This window comes from Corvus cornix, chromosome 1 (assembly GCF_000738735.6).
Source record: "Corvus cornix cornix isolate S_Up_H32 chromosome 1, ASM73873v5, whole genome shotgun sequence".
NCBI classification, from domain to species: domain Eukaryota; kingdom Metazoa; phylum Chordata; class Aves; order Passeriformes; family Corvidae; genus Corvus; species Corvus cornix.
The window spans coordinates 101,156,174-101,174,394 of NC_046332.1; the positions used below are offsets into that span (position 1 = coordinate 101,156,174).

The 18,221-nt window shown below is 38.0% G+C and overlaps 1 protein-coding gene across 6 annotated transcripts in view; it reads right to left on the reverse strand.

Annotated features, from left to right (window-relative positions):
* Positions 1-39: 39 nt before the first annotated feature.
* Positions 40-18,221, reverse strand: part of AP1S2 (adaptor related protein complex 1 subunit sigma 2) — a 31,162-nt gene continuing 12,980 nt past the window's right edge. The window contains exons 5-7 of one of the 6 annotated variants that reach the window (XR_005601751.1): positions 13,738-13,830; positions 2,860-2,868; positions 1,916-1,998 (exon numbers count right to left, since the gene is read on the reverse strand). Coding sequence is in view for 4 of the 6 variants with exons in the window: in XM_039550830.1 (XP_039406764.1) it covers positions 1,951-1,998; positions 2,860-2,868 (57 nt within the window). In the remaining 2 variants the exon portion in view is untranslated. Of the gene's footprint in view, positions 1,999-2,859; positions 2,869-4,307; positions 5,756-13,737; positions 13,831-18,221 lie in introns of those variants that run through there. The other 5 variants (XM_039550830.1, XM_039550837.1, XM_039550842.1 and 2 more) reach the window with 5 other exon arrangements.

An 18,221-nucleotide genomic window follows, 5' to 3' on the forward strand; every position in this document is an offset into this window, starting at 1 on the left:
TCTGCAAATACAGGCACTAATTACATATAAACACAGCAATGGTGTAAAAATGGACATTTATTACAACTAAACCAATGTGACAGACAGAGGTCAAACAGTTTGTCACAATCACAACGAAGCTTAATCCAGCCAAGCACATACAAGTGACAGTGTAAACTTTAAAAACGTGTTTAATACATATAAAATTGCTTCTGGTTTGACTTAAATCCATTTTACCACTTTAATCTCACACACAGGGTCCTTTTGCTACCCCTCTACCCTCACCTATCCCTGCCCGCTGTGCACTGGGGAAATGCCCTGGGACAAAAATGATCTCTGGTCATCTGGCATCTGTGTGCAAATCCCGCAGTGGGCATCCCTGGACAAGTTCTAATGGCTTGAGTTCACAGGTACGGCCCTGGCACTGCCACAGGAGTGGCACACAGAGCCTGGCCCTGGCTGGCCGTTCTGCTGGCACAAGTACTGATGCTGCATCTGGATCAGGGGTCTTAGAAGTGGCAACACCGCACTCTTCCTTTGGCTGGGTGCTACTGAATTGGCTCTCCAGCTGGCCACAGAAGTGCCAGTGACCACTGCCAGTGCTAAACTTGGTGAAAACATGGCACTAACTCAGGTGAACAAGCCAAAACTCCTAGAGGGAGGGATCTGGGACGGGAGGGCAGGGACGGCAACCCCTCCATGGGGACAGGCAACAGAACTTGGCTACTCCCAGGCCTAGACTCCCACTGTCTCCTCAACACCACATATGGATCATATTTCCACAAGTGAAACAGGCTTAGTTTGTAATTACTGAAAGTCTGCTCAGAAGTGTCAAAATATATTGGATATCAATTTACATGATTTGTAGTGAATATACTATGCAAATCTAATGTTTAAGAGCTCTCACTGCAAATTAGCTGGTTCAACTGTACATCACGCAGGAGTTTTGTAGGGAATGTGGCACATATCTAACGTGTTGATCAAGAAAAGCAGTTAAATGACTTTGACACTTGATGTGTCCTAAAGGTACCTATACACCCAATAAAGCATAACTATAAAACACCAATGCATACAAATTAATTGGTAGACTTTGAAAGAAAATAATAAAAGGTTCCTTCTGTAAATCTTCTTCTTTCTCATCTCTGAAAGTATTCAATTTTCATTATGCCTCTCTCTATTCAGTTAGAAAGCTGACATCCTTTCCTGTGTTCATAGTCTAAGCAAGCTAATATCAGACCTAAAAACAGTCTCCTTATTCAGTCTGGGTTGGTTTTCCTTTTCCCCTACATGCATTCCCTTTTGAGTATAGTAACTTGCACAGTTTTGCTCAAGGTAGCTACACTAAAATACACCTTCACGTCTAGTGAGTTGATCAGTTTTCTTTAAAAAGCAGTTATCACCTTAACAGTTTTTACCAGTTTGATATGCAGATCCTGGCAGGATTCTTTGGTATAATGACAAATTCAGTAGTAAACAGGTATTTCCAATCCTTATGCTACAACTGAAATAAGCAGAATAATCACAAGTGGTGACTAAAATGTAGATGAACAAATTCTTTGGTTGCATGAACAATTTCTACACTGTAATGTTTCATATTTGGAGTTGTCCATGTAGTTTCTTTTCATTTAGATAGACTATGCTTATGTCATAGTAATACATTTATTTCCTGAAGTCAAGTTTACTTATAAAAAACAGTAGACTTACCGAAGTCAAATGCAATTTTCCTATAAATGCAGTGAAGGGAAACACTGAGTCAATTTAAATCTAATTCCCTTTCACTTATAAATTCTGAACTTAGGTTTCTTGTTCCCTTTTCAAAAAAAAGTATTCTTCTTGTAGGCCTGAATGAAGCAGCTTAGCAAAACAGTAATACTGACAAACAGCATCTTACACCATTAGCTAAACATTACAATGAAGGCAGTGAACATTTACAGTATGAAACACTGAGATGGTATCAGCTGAAGAGAAGATTTATGTCAATCCAATTTCTTCAAGTACACTACGTGGGGTCTCTGCTTCCTACGGAGGGAAAATGTGAGATAGCAGTAAATGAACACTGTGTTTGTATTGAGCGGCACCGCACACGAGTTAGTATGGAAGATGCTGAATTGAAAAAGCAAGCTGAAAAGACACGAAAACATGGAAGTACTGCAGTTTGCAAACATGGTATTAGCTGCACTTTTCACAGAGCTGTTAAATAGATTGTCATGGTTCACAGGAATAGCTGGTAGATTTTATTGCCCTTAAGCGTAATAAAAATAAAACAATTCAGATGTACCAGCAGGGAACAAATCACAACCGAGTTAACAGAGATAGGAACTGGGGAGGGACTGGGGAAGGGTCTTGCAATGGAGTCAGTGAATTTTTCAAGGGTCTCAAAAATCTGTTAGGGAAGAACGAATAAATGGGTGAATCAAACTACTGATGCAACTAAGATACAGTATCCCTTCAGATCTTTATACAAAGTCTTTTTTTTCTTTTTTTTTTTTTTTTTTTTTTTTACAGTGATCACATGCTTAATTCATCAAACCAGGTCAAGGTACCTTGGTATGCCTGGTGTCAAATTGATCCCTTTTCAGAGCAGGAGGAGTTTTTTAGAACAGGAATTTTATTATTCCACACCAGGCATAAAGTTTTAGGTTAATTCTAATCTTAGAAAGCTTTCCTTAGATTCAGAGGAAGTTGTTTAGTACCAAATTCCAAAGAATTACCATCAGTTTTGTATTCATTACTTCCATAGCATCTGAAAAGAAATAGTTTAAACTGGAAACATTAGGCTGACCTTTACCATAACTATTAACAATGCCCTACTAAATAAAAGGGGATACTGTGTCCATATCAAAACAAAAGCTTTAATATCAAGAGTATAAATAAACTTACTTTAGCATCCTAAAACAAGACATGTCATGCAGCAGAAAAAAAAAGGCAGATAACAGTTAAGGCAGCCAACTAATTATTTTTCAACTGCTTTGCAAATATTTATTAGAAAAATAATGTTGGTAAAATACAAAATTAAACACCTCAAACCTTGCAAATAACATCAGAACACTGTCTCTATCAACCTTGATTATGTGGCATAAAATTTTCAAGTTTACGATCGTCATTCAGCTCATGTATATGGTGATTCAGCAGTGAAGGAACAAGCTATGATACTTTAAGGCAACTTCATTTAGAAGTCAGAGCTTGGAACAGGCCACCTCTCAGCATTTTGAGATGACTTCTAAAATCCAGCAGCAAATAAGAAATTACAACAAAAAAGCAAGTTAAATCTGAAAACAAGATACTTGGTATATTAAAGATGTAGTGTTGGCTTGGCTTTTTTCCCCTCACTGATGCAATATTTAAATATTCTTAGAACTGCACTGACCTTGACAAAGCCAGACAGGATGGCAGGATTAAAGATTTACATGTGTATTTTACCAAATCCCCAAAAGGAGGCACTGACTGAAGAAATGGCTATGTAGCATTTTTAATATAACTTTTTGTATTATATTCCCAGATTACTTTGTTGCATTCATTTTAGAAGAGACACACCTCCCCTATCCACCAAGGTAAGGCATTTTACTCAAGAAATCCTACACTGTTAACTAACTATGGCACCAGAACTCAAGAGCATTCTAAAAGAATACAACTTCTCAAGCATTTAAGGCTCTTCAAAATATTTGAAATAAATTCCCTTTTCAATTTTAAGTTGATTAGACAGCAGTGGACACTTAAGAGTTACTCAGGAGCGAAACAGGATATTTACAAAGTTACCTGAAAACAAAGTTCTTTATAGCTATGAAGAAATACAGAGCAGTGCTGCCACTGTCTTTAGAGCAGTTTAGTATTCCTGTCTTCATTGCCAATTCAAAGTCTTAGATGATTTTCAGCAGGCATATACTTAAACACTAAATTTCTTCAAGTACATAAAGGTCATTGGCTAACTATTAAAAGCAACCTATTTCAAGGACATTAGCTACTTGTCCACAGATACATCACTCATACAACTCAGACATATTTTAATTTTTTTACTACTAAAGCAGTAACCTTGAGGCAGATGTTCCTTCTTATGTGCTCATCAACAATATAATCTCAAGGAACACCTAAGGCTAAGTCTTTTGCTAGAGGAATAACTTCACCAATTACTACTTTTAAGAAACAAATAGAATGAATTTTATTATGTTTTGTTCACATTATTTGTTTTAGTAAGTGTCAAACATTTTATGTAATTCTTATGTAAAACATTCTGCGGTGTTATATACTACCTGCAGCTCAGAATCACCCAAGGCAAACAACACAAATTTGAAATATCAGAACACAGATGAGGAAAAAAGTCATTCACATGAGACAGAAGTGCATGCAATACTTTATTTCAAACATGCCAGAAAAGCTAATTCATTACCTAGTCATTTAGAAGCAAGCAGCTGTATACAGATAACAAGAAAAACAGCATCTCATTACAGCTCAATGCACAGCATTTTAAGCCAACAGGCATGAAATAATGCAGGCTAAAGCAGCATTAACCAGACATCCAAACACATTGTTAATGGCTCACAGGAAAAAAAGGCAAACTTGGAAATGGAAAACCACTCCTATGATCTTATTTTCTAAGATTTCAGAATGCTGCAAATCCAATCCAAATCTTTTGTCTAATCCGCTAAATCTCCCACTTTTATGTCAGTTTAACATTTGGAAGGTAGTGCATTACCACATATAGTACATGGAAATAGTTTTTTTGTGGTTCATTTTATAATCACCTCCTTGATAATAATTCATGGAAACAGTTTTCAAAATCAGTATTGGTTTTAGGTTACAAACAGGATGCATTACATGCCCTCTCACTCTGCCCACTTTTCAACTGAATCCACTCACCCTCGTGGCAGTATTCCAATACACAAGGCAGCCTGCACTTAGAACTGGAAATGCCAATTTAAGAAGGCATATTGCAAGTATACTGTTAATGGACTTAGATCTTTCCAACCCTAACCATTAATGGCTGGACTCAATAAGCTTAGAGGTCTTTTCCAACCTTAATGATTCTATTATTCATTTGTAAAGCAATGATCCTGTTCTCGCTTTCAGTGGCAGCAACTGTTAAACTACTCACGAGAGTGTTCTGAACATCTAAATACAAATGTTTTCATTTCAGATTTACCCATCATTCTCTTTGACCTAATCAATTCTGCCTCCCTCCTTTTTGTAAGGTCAGTCACACTATTGTGCCAGTCTTCAGAAAGGGACAGTGGTATTTGCACCTTTAATTAAGATGCATGGTCTACACAGAATTTCACTCAACATCATTTAATACTTGTGTGTATACACATTTCACATGATACTACTCCTTCACTACTTTCTCTGTAAGTCTTTTAACTTCACCTACAGACTTTAAGTGTATGTTTAAATACTACAACCTATTTAAAAGATAAACATGGGTTGAGTAATGTTACACTGTAGGTGTTGCAGTATATAGATGTTTAGCTCAGAAAATGCTACAGAACTTTTAAGCATAAGACTTCAAGCTTACACACAATAAAAAAGTTAAACCATATGCCAACAAGCACAAGTTTTGTTGAAATGAGACGTGAAGAGACAACACTGTAAAACAGGGGGAAGAGGAAAGTACAACAGCAGAGAATGGTTGTGGCATTCTATTAGATTCAAGATGACTGGATTCAGCAAGCTGATGATAATGTTCTGTCATGAGTAAGTCACAGGTCTATCTCCTCTGAAATTCTGCATGCATGATGAATGAAGCCATTTAGTACACTGGTACATTAAAGTATTCATGACGTGGCTACAAAAGAAATGTACATATTCTTATACATAACAGAAAGGTGGACAGATACGCAAGAAAACAAAAATATTATCTCACTATTGTATCTCTGACATTAAAAGGACATTGGATACAGAAATACAATATTGTATTTTTGACTACTCTAGATTTCCAGGGGGTGAGGATAGTGGGGAGAATCATCATTTTACCCCCCCATACTTGCATGCTGTGTCCAACACCACACAAAACAACTTCACATCATAAATACTTGATTGCATAAGCTCAGAGTTTCTTCTTAGCCAAAAAATGTTTCAAGCAGAGATACTGTTCCAGAGATGGACCACCCTATCTATTACTTGTCTCTGCATCAAGCATTGACTGTTGGCTTCTGTCAGAGACAGGCACAGGGCTAAGTGGCACCTGACATCACCCACCACATCTGCTCCAATAAAACACACATTTAGAGGTACCAGGCCTCCAGAACACGGCTGTGAGCAGCACTGCACCAGGGTACTACAGCAGTGGCATTACTGGTGACAAAAATTACATTTTGTAGAAAGAGGGTCTGTTTAGAAAAAGGGAGGCATCTGATACACCTCTCAAAGTTTTCTTTGCTTTTGGATTATGCTGCTGAACTCAATACACTCTTGCATGATTGGCATGAATGTCAGTATTCAATTTGCTGAAAGATGAGCTAGAAAGAAAGCAACACTCAATTTTCTTATCAAAATCAGTGCCCTGAAGACAGATGACATTTTTAATGGAGTAACAGCAGTTTTGGAGCATCAGCCCCATATATGCCCATTAAACTTTTCCTGGGATGAAAGCACACAAAATCTACTCTCTGCATGTCAGTTTCCGTTTTTGATCCTGTACCAATTACAATCTTCAATCTATTTTAGTATCCCACTTCCCAGAATGACAGAAGTTTTAGAACAGAACTGAGAGAGTTCCCATGGACTTCTAAAACTGTCTCCTCGGCGCCATCTCAGTTTATTCACATGTCCAAGCTTGCGTGTTTTTAATTTCTATTCTCGAATTACAAAAAAAGCACAACAAAAATGTCCTAGAAGTTCTACAGTTTTTACACTGTTTTTCAGTATCAGTAATCTGAAGATCATGTCACAGTAGTTTAAATTATTCTGACCAAGCTAACTACAAATCCAGTAGTTCACAAAATAATAGCACCTATACAACTCTTTAACAGTTGCAAGTAAGTTTTATGATGCATGCTATAACTTTTAGAATTCAAAAGAATCTGGTATATAATAAAGAATTACAAATGTGAATTTTAACACTTAACACCTCTTGCATGGCTTAAGTAAAAAGCGTCAGTCTACATTAAAAACAAAATGCTGAGGCATATTCCTAACTGGAAAGGCATTGCATGATGAGAGTGTATGTTATTAGGGAGTAGGAGTCTTGACTAAAAAGAATAAAGTACTACCTTTAAAATTCCTGGAGCCTCCACAGACAAATACTCCCAGGGAGGTCCCTGCGGAAAACTCCTGCTTTACTTACACTGGTGGACTGTTCATGAAGACAACTGAAAAACAGGCATACTGGAATAATCTAAAATGCCAATTTTTATCTGGGAAATATTTGCATACACGTAATTCCCCTCTTCCTTGAAAAAAACTCATGTCTTCCAGTGTTCACCACTGGAAATGTGGAGCCAACATTTGGCGTTGGTGTCTTCACTGAAATGCCTGTCAAACCTTGCAACAGATTTCTCCCTGATTTTACATTAGATCTCTGGACAGACAGAAGGAAGAGCGAGAGCCGTTCATTTTCTGGCAGTCTTATGCAGCCAATTACAACCCACTGTTGTTATATTCAAGGATTATGTGTGTACACAATCTTTAGCACCCTCTTTTGCCTGGAAACACTGACCATGTCCCATTTTACGTAACTGTACACATGAACAAATAAGGCCATGAAGTGTTCACGTTCATTTCATGTTTATCCACTTATTACCTTTTCAGTATTTTCCACACTTACACAGTCCTGGGGTATTCCTTACCCTGGCTTGTACTTTTAATGATTTACAACTTGAGGAATTCACTATCTTTGATGTTAAAATCACGGTACACAAAATAAGATGATTGACTCAAATTACTGCTGTGGGATTAGTGCCTCATCTTCAAAGAAACTTACTGTTTACTGATAAAGCAAGATAGATTGGTCAGGTAACAATAGGAAGAAAGTGGTTATTTCACTCCTGGTGGCTTTTTAGTTTGCAGAACTAAACCACTAGTGTGGTAAACACTACCACAACTAGACTAGCAATGAACTGACCTTGTAGAGGTGAAACTAAAGGATTCAATGGAAGACAACAGTAATGGAGATACAAAGTGATAACACAGCAATGTAAGGAAAACAGTGGAGTTCCAGTGAGGCCTCTGTACCTCACCAAGGACATCCGGGACCGTCCCACACAGGGCCTGGCACTGTGGGCAGCCTTACAAACAACCAAAAGGAAAATGAAGTTTTGACAAATTGTTTGCCATCACAGAACTGCGGAGAACAAGGTTCAACTGTGATTGACTTTTTTTTGTGTTCCCCACTACACTATCTCCAGAGCAGTTGGCCTGCTAGTCTAAATACCAGAAAATACAATATGGGGAAGGAACAGTTGTCAAATTCCACATCAATATCTACATTACCTTGCCTTCCTTTGGTGGGAATGTGCAGACCTCAAGGACATGCTCACAGGCTCAGATGTTGTCTAAGATAACAATCTAGATCTAATGAGTTTATAAATTAGTTGATCTAGAAGCTAGGAGGAGGCAGTGATATCCTTACAGCACAATATAATGGCAAACTAACATGAAATACCACCTCTGAAAAATCATCACTGAAAAATTTGGATGTAAACTGGTTATCTGACTTTAACACATAGGTCTTAGATCCTAGTATTGCCAGAAAAGTAACAGCTCTACAACACAAGCTGCACACTGTGGAATTGCAATATTTTAAAGTTACTAGAATTAATCTTTTTCAAAACGGCATCTGTGTTTACAACTCATTTTTAAAAGCTAATAATACTCTGAAATTGTCAGCCTGAGTCACTGGAGATATTTTAAATCAGAAAAATGGTACAGTTGATCTGAGTAAACAGAACTATTTAGGCAGTCCAACCCAAATGACATCTTCTCAGCCAACTCAGTCATGACCCAAACTAATTAAAAATCATAACCAAAATAAAATTAGAAGGGACTTCATTTAATCCAGTCCCCCAAATAGCATACCTGTAACTTTCCTGAGAGTTATTTCATCTATTAAAGGCATCCAGTAATGCCTTTTTATTGTGCTCCAGGCAATCTACTTAAATGCTACATTATCATCTCCACTGCAAAATTTGCCTAACATCTACCTTGAATTATTTTCTTGCTGCAATTTGAGGTATTTTATGCCTGTAGTGGACAAGAGAAGTGTGTTATTTCCTCAGGGAAGATAGAGAAATTATTTGTGTCTACACCAAACTGTCTCAAGTTCAGTGTGTTGTAGGGCTGCCGTGTTACTGATGACATCTCATGGCAGTGACATAGACTTTGTGAATTCTTGGCACGACTTTTTTTTCAGGGGAAGTTTGCTTAGGTTATTGTTTTAACTTCTTTCCCATCAAAACCAGCACAAAGCCTATGAAGGCAAGGCATGTTAAACTGCAGACAAAAATTACAGCTGCCACCTTTTGATAAAGAGTTGGCTTTTTTCCTCAGTCAGCATCTAACAAAAGCCTAGCTCAAACAACAGACAAGATGTGGGACCATGGAGTGTACAGAAGTTTGGGAAGAAGCAGGCTATGGGGAAATCAAGAGCGGAGGATGAGGGTTTCCATTTAGAAACATGAAGTTTTTGCAGTAGGAAGAGATTAACATTTAACAAGCACTTCCTAAGCAATGCTTCAGAAGCAATTACTTTTACACTCTACTTCTGAATCGTTATTAGGAAATATTTCTAATGAACGGCTGCTTTAGGACATTGCTGCTGTTCACTTGCCTTTTCAAGGATTTCAAAACAGGAGAGTAACTGTTTCCCAAACTTTGGTTAGCTAACTGTTCAGAAACTTCTATTAGATAGAAGGGTTTGGGTTGGAAGGGATCTTTGAGATCATTTAGTTCCAACACTTGTGCCATGGGCAGAGACACCTTCCAACAGGACAGGTTGCTCAGGGCCCATCCAGCCTGGCCTTGAAATTTCCCACTAAGGCATTTTTGTTGTGAAATTCTATTTGTACTTTCAAAGAAGAGCAAAGTGTTTTCTCACAGAACCTAGAAATGCTTATGAGGTCTTGAACATCTTCAAAGACAAGTATTAACTATGATGCTCTTACAAAAAAAAAGAACAAAAAACCAAAAAAACCACAAGCAAATAAAAAGAACACTGCTTCATCAATGCTAACTCCTAGTCAAGATCTTGTCTGCAGCTTCGTATACAGAGAAAACAAACAATCTTCAAGATGGATGCAAGTCGGTCAACACAATTCTCAACTGGAGTATGAAACAGCAAGTTGTCCTGCAAATGTTATTTAGCAAAACGTCCTAGCACATGCAGACTTCGGCTCTAAAACATCACCTCAACAAGGCCAGAGCAGAGGGGTATGACAGAAGGTCAGCAGCAGCCTGCCTGCCTCTCTCCCAAAAGCAGAAGCAGAAAGATCAGCTGAAGCTTTGTGTGCTATAACCGGATAATAGTAGCTGCTTCCTGCCTCTTAGCTGCTACTCTGATCTGCCGGCTCAGAGGTGATAATCGCTCTGGGAGGCTCTGCTTCTCATGTACCAATCAGTTGCTATGCAGCGAGCCAGGAACAATCGACAGCCCAGCCTTTAGCAGTAAGGATGGTTCTAAGAATCCATCAGAGGCTCCATCACCAAAACACAAATGCTTTAAGCACGTATTACAGCTGAGTACTTTGTATTGTGAAGCTAGAGCCAAAATTATTAAAAATCACTGAGTTCTCGAGCAGATAAGCCAACAGCATCTGTATGTTTGGCAAACTGCCAAACTATGCACATAAGGATTCATTAATGTTTTCTTCCAGCACTGCAGATACAGGTTTGCATTGCTTATTCTCCTTTGCTAAAGGAAGCATTTCCTAAACTGCAGGGCTGTTATCTTTGAAAGGATGACCAGAATATGCTGCTGCAACAAGCCATGTCACATCCAATATTATTCAGCTTCCATGGCAATAGCATTTAAGCATCCCCCTTCCTTCCTGGTCCTGCAGCACTTTGCGTTCTTACAACTGTTTGGACAAATGTTTGCAGGCACAAGTTATAAACATGGGAAAAAAAAGCTGCTGACTTTATGTTTTTAGAAATGAGAAATTTAAATTGGATCAGTTTAAATGGATCTGAAATCCAGTTCTAGAATGATCATAAAAATAGTTTTTCTGGCACACAGGAAAGAGGTAGAAAAAGGACAGCTGAAAACTCCAAAAGTCAATACTGCTGCTGAAAAGCTCCTTGCTACACTCCTATGACTCAGGCCAACAGCAGGGGTGCAGCATATGACAAGCAAATTAGAACCTACCTATGCATGCTGACTTGGGGGTTCACAGCAGACAGTCAGCCAGGACAAGGTGTGTGGAACACTGGCTTTTTAAAACACTTAGATACTGTGATTTTTTAAAAATAGCATGTAATTTAAGCTGCACTATCAGCTTTAGCAAAAGTCCTGGCTTGCCAAAAGCAGCTGCTTTTTACTTCCCTTTTCAATGCCACTTTCTTCCTCCTGGCACTTCCCTCATGCTCCCCTGCATGAGCTCAAGTTTTAGCTAACAATCTAGGAGCCCCAGAACCACAGGGCAAGTGGATCAACACAACACAAAGGTGGCAGTGGGAATGGATTCAGCTTTCTCTACAGGAGTCACTGTCACCATGCATTTGGGTGATGAGCAAACTGTGTCCTGACTCAAGATCATGACTTTACCACTGTAAAATGCTCTCAGTAAAAAGCAGAATTTCTACACAGTACAATTTGAATGTACAATATAAAGATTTCACCTGGTTTTCCACTATTACACAAGTCTTACCATAAATTTCACCACATTCTCTATGGAACTGACTACTTCTGAATACGTGGCTTATTACAATTGCCACATGGAACATGTAGTACTCAACACCCTAGTTTACAAGAAACTCTCTCTAAAACAGCCATCCAAAAAAACAAATTCTACTCATTCTGGGCTTGGTTATGCCTCGTAGAGTAACAAGGATTAAAGTAATTTGAAGTTGTATAACCTATTAGTTAAATATCAAGTTAATCCAAGCACCAAAGCTATGAGTCAAACGCCTCCCCTTGCCCAAAGGCAACCTCCTTTACCTCAGGAGATCTTTCTTTAACACAGATGATCTTCACTCCTATATACAAGCTGCAGCTCCTTACTGCAGGCAAACTATTCCCCATCTCTTACTATGTGCAACCATCTATTTGTCCCTCTCCACTCAGCCCAGCAGATGCCATCTCCCTTTCTCCATATTCTGAGGAACCACAATAACCTTGTAAATTAAGGTCTGAACACAGCAACTAGAATACTTCACTCCTTCCAGGGAACAGTACAGGCCAAGAAGTAGCATTCCATGGGCATCAGATAACGTCACTGTTTAACGGGGACAAAGCACATTTCTTCAACTGAAACTATGCCCATACACAGAATTCACCCAGGGACATACTGTAGACAAGTAAATTGGAGTTACACAGAATTCTCTAAGCCTGAGCTTGTATGTGCCAGAAGTGGTCTTTGTAGCCATCTGAGACCCAAACAAACAAACAAACAAAAGATTAGGACTCCTAAGTAACAGCTCTGTTTGTAGCATAGGTCCCAAACAATATAGGTAGCTTTTTAAAGTTCTAATTGCAAGGAAAGTTTTACAGGCACAGTTTAAACTCTAACCTCACCATGAGAATCACACTCTTTGTACATGAACTTGTTATCATGAAGAGCATAGAAAAAGCAATAAAATTGGGGAAAAAATGTAGGAAGTATCAAGCTTGAGCACGTAGGTTTTTCTCACAGCTGTTTCAGAGTATGTCCAAGCTCATACAGGAAATTGTTTTCAACAAATGTTGTTGGCTGCCCTAATTCTTCAGGTCTAATATCCAAGCAGGTTATTGGCTGCTCCCCTCTTCCCTACACAGATCAATGGCTGTATCATACACTAGGAAACTCTTAAATGGTGAAAATACCCATACACCAACTGTGAATTTGGTTTTGAACATGTTACAAATATTTTTGCCTACTATAATTATTTTCTTTTATCTGGAAACTAAGTCCTGATATTTATAAAGCTGCATGTGAAATTAGATCTATTACCACAGTTCCACATTACAAAAGCCAATTTGTTTACTGAGCTACTTGTTTATCATTATATCAAATAAGCAGCAGAGGAATTAAGTTTTCTCCAGCAAATAATTTTCATGTCCGTTTTAAACTTGCTTTATGCAAATTAAAATCTTACCTTTATTAGTAGGACTGCCACAACGTACTCCACTTATGCTTTGGACAAAAATATGTTGCAATGCACTATATATGCAAATAAGCTTTGTTCTATCATGCAGCATCCGGCATTTGATATACAGTCAATTGCAGCAGCACCCAGTCTTTTTAGGGCCCATTTTCTTTGCACAGCAGATGTAAACAGCTCATTTTCCAATAAATACATGTTTACATGGGCTGATTGTAAGTAAACAAAGCCAAACATCTGTTTAGTTATTAGCTTTGGTATCCATTTCTCTAACTTGCATTATCCCACTTAATTATCAACACCAAAGAAAGCCAGTAGAAGTCAGACATTTCAAGTTGATGCGGTTAGTACATAAAAGGAAAATAAAAGGAAACAGTCAAAGCACTCTTCAAAGACCATCATGCAAGTGTTGCAGAAAGTTAAGCCCATCACCCATTTTTTGTTTACCCTTGCAAGGACTTAATTACACGTGCAGCAGTCTTTGCATAGCACCCATTTAATCCATGCCACCAAAATGGTAAACTTGGTAGTTACCAATCATTTAGATGGGTCAAAAGGGCTAATGCCTTAGATTGCTCTTAATCATAAGATATCCTCAGACAAACCTCCCCAGTCTTCATTCTGGCTCTACAAACAAAATCAAGCAGCAGTGAAAATGTAATACCAACTACTGAAACAAAAAAAAAAAAAAAAGAAAAGAAGCAAACAAAAACTCAACATCCACCCAATCATGTACAGCTTATTTACATTTAAAACAAGACTTAAAAATATTCTAAACTATATATAAAAGTAAATTCAGTTATTTCACTCAAATCTGTTTCAGCTATTGTTGTTCTTTAGGTTAATATAGTTTTAATAGGTCTTCCTAAAATCCACTGTTAAGAAAGCAAATAGAAATGCATCAGAAGAAAACATCTGTTCAAAGACTTCAAGTAGATGCATTAAAAAAAAAAGTTTATTTTTCATTTCTTAACCAGAGTAAAGGATAATGGTACCTTAAAAGAGTAAGTCGTAGAGAGTTCTTTAGAAAGCTTCAATTGTGCATGAAGGAATATTAATTCAAAGATTTTATTTTTTTAAAGAGACTTAAAAGCAGTTGCTCATTATTAGAACAGATTGAGAGTGTAATAGAATAGGATGATACCAAATTTACATATATTTAATTCAGTGATTAACTGTCACATAGTATTATTACTAACATTGTTATTAAAATAAGACTTGTTCCATGAAGAAAAGTAAGTTTCATTCAACCTATCATCCTTGAAGTAATTTAAACAATTTAATTCAAAATTCATATTTATTAAGTCACCATTGTTACTTGCTGGGCAGTCACTTTCATGTCATATTGCTTAGTGCAAAAAGTTCCACATTTTCACTCTAATCAATTCATCTGTTAATCAAACATACTCATAATTCTCAAAGAGTTGTGAACAATAGCTCTTCTCAGACTTTTTTTTTGCCTTTTAATATCAAATTTTCTGCATAGAATTTAATATACACACTTTCATTGTATCTTGATACCCATCACCACTTGGCAACAAAAAATATAGCTTCTCCCTTAAAAGTAAATAAAAGCCCTAAAACACATACCAGCAATGTGCCCCAACATCTGTACAACAACAGAGAAGACCACAAAGAAATGAAAATCTAAAACCAAATACAACAGGATGCCTCCTGGGGACATTTGTATTCTTCTCACCTAATATTCTCTGGCACTCTAAAACCATCTTCAAAGGAAGTGAAAATTTTAGAAAGGGTAGTAGCACTGCAACATGACACATCATCTCAGACAACAGAGTAAAAATGGAATTTTCTCCTCACAATCTCAAGATCCAAACATTAACATTGCTCTTTTCAACATTCTGCCACATCCAATGAAATTGTTCTACTAAAATGCAGATTAATGTGAGCATTCAAGAAAGAGCACCTGATTGTGAAGATACTCCTTACTGTCAAGCAGCCTCCTGCAATTGTTCACTGAGTTTACTGTTTATTAATGAGAAGCACATGACTAAACTCCTGAAAACAGCAATAGCATATGCAGCAGTGCTAAATATTTCATTGCATCACCCTGACACAGTGCGTCTAGTGCTAAGGACAGGAGAACGTCCCTGAAAAAGAATCTATCTGTTCAGTGTACGGAATAAATATACCCTTATTAGAATTATGATCTACAAAGAGTTCAGTGTGTTGTTAATATATCCTCAACAGTTCTACAAGAATTGCTTATATCAGTAAATGATCAAGTTCACAGTTTGCAAACTGATCAGTATTGGAATTCTGAGGGGGTACTGAATAGTTACGAGACAGCAAGGACTGCTTATGCTAATTTGTCTTACTTATAATTGAAACTTTCTGATGTTTCAATTTGCAAAGCTTAATGAATGCATATTTAGCACTTATATGGAAGACTCCTTCCTCAACTTGTTGAGTCTTAAGATCTTCTCATATTTATTTCTTTTGATTTCTTTAATGTAGTAGAATTAGCCACATCTTACTTGTATACACACTTAAAGAAACAACAGCAACAAAAAAATCAGACTGAGCATGGGAAGAGGTCAAAGCATGATATGCTAACTTCCTGGATACTCAGCACCACCTTTTCAACAAGTTATTTAAATCTGCAAGCGTTAACCTCCTCTTCCCCCATTAGTACATGGGAAAAAAGAGATGCAGGTTCTACTATTCATTTTCTGGAATACTTCCTATTGCTTTAAACATGAGAGTATGATCTGATAAGTATTTGCAGGAAAGCCTATTCCACAGTGCAAGAAGGACAGTTTAAAATTATCTATTAAAAATACAGAAATACCAAGGTTTACAGAGCTGTCTGCTACTATTAAATTCACAATCTTCAGAGGGTTGTTCCTAAGAGCTGGATGCAGCACTCCAAGTGGGGTCTCTCTAGAGCAGAGTAGAAGGGCAGAATCCCCTCCCTTGACCTGCTGGGACACAGTTACCGATGCAGCCCAGGGTACAATTGGCTTTCTGGGCTGCAAACACACATTGCCAGGTCATGTCCAGCCTCTCACCCACCAGCACCCCCAAGGCCTTCTCAGCTGCTCTTGATCTGTTCACCCTTCAGCCTGTACAGATATCAGGGATTGCCTTGACCCAGGTGCAGCATCTTGCACTCGATCTTGTGGAACTTTGTGAGATTCCTATGGGCCCACTTCTCCAGCTTTGTCCAGGTCCCTCTGGATGGCATCCCATCCTTCGCATGTGTCAACTGCACTACTTGGCTTGGTGTCACCTGCAAATTTATTGCGGGTGCACTCAATCCCTCTATGTCATTAACTAAGACATTAAACAGCACTGGTCCCATTACTGACCCCGAGGAACACCGAGTCATTGACCACTGTCCTTTGGATGTAACTGTTCATCCATCAAATAGACCTCTTGAATTTAGAGAGAACAATGTTATGGGGAACTGTGTCCAGATAAATGACATCGGTAGCCCTCCCCTGGCCCACTGATGTAGTTGCTCCATTACAGAAGGTCACTGGATTGGCAGGACTTGCCCTTGGTGGAGCCGTGCTGGCTGTCCCAAATCACCTCCCTGTCCTCCACATGTCCTAGCACAGCTCCTAGGAGGAGCTGTTCCATGATCTTCCCAGGTATAGCAGCGAGGATGACACGTTGGTAGTTTCCAGAGTCCTCCTTTCCACTCTTTTTAGAACTTAAGTACAAAGCTTCCCTTTTTCCAGTCATTTGGGACTGCATCTGACTGCCATGACTTTTTGAGTATCATGTAGAGTGGCAAACACTAACAGCACTATAACCCCCCTCTTCTATAAATACATGTTCAGAGATTGAGTTCTGAAATGCATTTTACAAAAGCATCGCTACCAAAACACTACAACTTGCTCTTCTGTGAATTGGAAGGGATTTCAAGTCCACAAAAATCATAGCTATTTCCTAATCCTTAAATAATGAACTAACAATCTATCACTTCTCATTCACAGTAACTCATAGATCCCCATATATGTACCTTCTAAAATGTAATCGTCGATCATTATCTGTGCCTAAAATCAAGCTGATGCATGTCTTTAAACTACAGTGACCTACCGACCAACAAAGCTGACCACCTGAAACTGAGATGGAAGTTACACATGAAGAGTACATGGCAGTCAAGGCAGTTAGATGTCCATGATCATAAAGATTCCATTATTTATTCTTGTTTCACATTCAGAGGAACACAGGTACAGCCAAAGCCAATAATGCCACTGCCAACTTAGGAAGTCTATTTCAACAGTCTATATTTAAGAAAGAACATTAAGTGAAGGCTGAATTAATTGTATTCATTATGGTAAGTTTCTCAGGCAAGTGGTAAGAAACAGCTGCTTACAAAGGCTGTTTCCTAAACCAGACAAAATTCCTTATACTCCCACCCACTGGAGGCTTAAATATCAGAATTTTCTTTTGTCAATGCTAATGACAAAATGAAGGAGTTTTGGCATATCTCAAAGACAACCTAATACCTACTACTATGCATACCTTCAAACCTATGGTTTCCAATAAGCACATTTCATCTCCAAGAAGAAAATTCTCACGGCATATGCAGGAAATTCACCAGAGTTTCATTTCCAAAGATGCTCATTCTAAAACCAAAAGCTTTAATCTATGAGCAGCTCTAAGCATCTAAGGCAAGTCAGACAACATGAACACTGTCAGCACCCTTCTGGATATAGGATGAGGCAAGGGTTTGAAATAGCAAAGAAAGTAAGGTTAATTGATAGCTTATCTCTTATTCTTCATGTGGAAGGACTAGTAAATACTGCCTGAGGCCAAACTGCAAGAGCCTAAGAAAAAAAAAAAAAAAAACCACTCACACAGCTTTTAGTTTTTTGATCATTAGTGAAGTAGTGACAGAAACAAACGAGTGATCTATGGACAGACTACTGGCCCTTTTATTTAGATACCTCTTAAAAATATAGATATTTTAGTATTTAGGTGTTCTGCAATCAAATACTAAAAAAAATATACAAACATCCTACAAAAGAACAGTGGTGGACAAA